This window comes from Apaloderma vittatum, unplaced genomic scaffold, assembly GCF_000703405.1.
Source record: "Apaloderma vittatum isolate BGI_N311 unplaced genomic scaffold, ASM70340v1 scaffold30239, whole genome shotgun sequence".
NCBI classification, from domain to species: domain Eukaryota; kingdom Metazoa; phylum Chordata; class Aves; order Trogoniformes; family Trogonidae; genus Apaloderma; species Apaloderma vittatum.
In genome coordinates, this window is record NW_009733978.1 from 4,672 (window position 1) to 6,488 (window position 1,817).

At 52.6% G+C, this 1,817-nt stretch overlaps 1 protein-coding gene across 1 annotated transcript in view; it reads right to left on the reverse strand.

Annotated features, from left to right (window-relative positions):
* The window catches only part of LOC104278967 (eyes absent homolog 3), a gene marked incomplete at its 5' end in the record, with an annotated part of 5,078 nt that overhangs the window by 1,196 nt on the left and 2,065 nt on the right, over positions 1-1,817 (reverse strand). The window contains 3 exons of the mRNA XM_009876099.1: positions 270-370; positions 665-786; positions 1,195-1,309. Of these exons, the coding sequence (XP_009874401.1) occupies positions 270-370; positions 665-786; positions 1,195-1,309 (338 nt within the window). The remainder of the gene's footprint in view (positions 1-269; positions 371-664; positions 787-1,194; positions 1,310-1,817) is intronic.

Sequence of the window (1,817 nt, forward strand, 5' to 3'; positions counted from 1 at the left end):
TGACGCCGTTGGCCGTCCGGGCCACCTGGGCACCCCGGGGTCTTGTGTTCGACCGGTTGTCAACCAGGACAACGTTATGCGCCATCCTAACGAACAGTAAAACAGAAATTTTAAACCACCGGGAGCCAGAAAAACCCCCACCTTAATGTGGTGAAAGGCAAAATTTACGTTTGGCTGCCCCAGCCCTGGACAAAGAGTCCGTGCAGACAGAGCCTGCAGGAACTTCCTTTGCATCACCCCATCGTGCCTCTGCCGAGTCAGAAACCCACCTGCTTCGCTGCAACCTCTTCGTCACGCCCGTCTCCAATGACCACGTAGGTGACTTTCTTTCCAAACCGTGACACGATTCTCTCAAAGCAGCTCTCTTCCCCTGCCAAAGGACAAGCCCGCTGTAACCCAAAGGACAAGCCCACTGTAACAAGCCTTTGGCAGAGAGTAACAGAAGCCTGAAGGGGTTCCTCCTCCCCAGTCTGGAGACACATTCTTGTCTTACTGGGAAGGGGTAACACCCAGTTCAGCTCGCGAGGCCAGAAGCCACCGCTATTACGTGGGACCCCAGCAGCCACGGGGGCTGCTCAGCCACAGAAATTAAATTTCCTGGGGTAAAATCCCAGCTAACCCCCAGCAGACGCTTCAGTGCCAGGTTCTCAGCACAATCCCTTACCGATTTTTGTAGCACTATAAATATTTTCGATGGGAAACACCTCGCCCAGTCCATACAGGAGAACTTTGGCAAGAGCTGGCACCAGTTGGGTCGTTGTGATGAGGATGTTGACACAGTTTTTTCTAAAAGAAGAAAAACATTTGTAAAAACACATCTAAGGTCCGTGGTGCTGAGGGTGACTCTGGGCAGCTCGCTCAGCTTTCCAAAGAGCCACGTGCGTTGCCCTCCCGCTTTCAAGAGGCCCGTTAGGCCCAGATCTCGATCCGTGGGTTTTGTTGGTTTGCTTTTTGGTTTAAACAGAAATTTTCCAGCAGAAATGCAATTCTGCGAGCACGGTGCTATTGTGGGGATCTTCCACAACAGATGTTGCACTAGAAAAATCCTGACAGGTTGCTCAGGAGTGGAGTTCCTGCCCTCACTCACTTTGTGTCCCAGGACCGGTGACAAAGAGCAGCGGAGTGACACACGGATGCAGGTCTCGACGAGAGAAAGGGTCAGGAAAGCAACACCCACCTTTCCAGCTCCCGTACCTGGACTGTATGAGTAGCAGGGACTTTAATGCAGTTTCCAGCCAGGAATCCGTCAGCACTTCGATGTCGGTCCTCAGCCGCTGCAGGGCTTCCCTCTTCTGCGGGCTCAGGAGTCCTAGAAGGGAAGCGACACCCGTACAGCCGGCTGAGCTGGCAAGTGGGACACGGCGAGAGGCATCGCTCTGCTGAACGCTGCCTGTTGTGCAATAAGGAACCGAGGGCACCTGAAAGCTGAGACTGTCTCAAGGCAATGGGAGAAAGCAGCTTCCTGATGAAGATGAGCCCAGACGTGCGCCTGGGACTCCGCGGGGAACTGGGTAGAAACTTTTCTCCGTTGTTTCAAACCTTTTCTCTGGGTACGTGCAACAAAAGACGTTTCTCTTGCCCAGAGCTCTCGCAGGGTCGGGAGCTCCTGCAGGTACCCTCTTTGACTTCCTACTCCTCAAGGACCCTTTCCACTTTAAGCTCTTTTAGATAACTTTTTTTAACCCCCTTTTTTTTTTCAGTCACCATATTTCTTATCCCCTTGAAAGACCTTCTCTCCAAGCACCCGGTGTCGAATTAAAAGCAGCCAGAAACGGAGCCTCTATGCTCCAACCTGCTCCCGCCAGTAAATACAACAA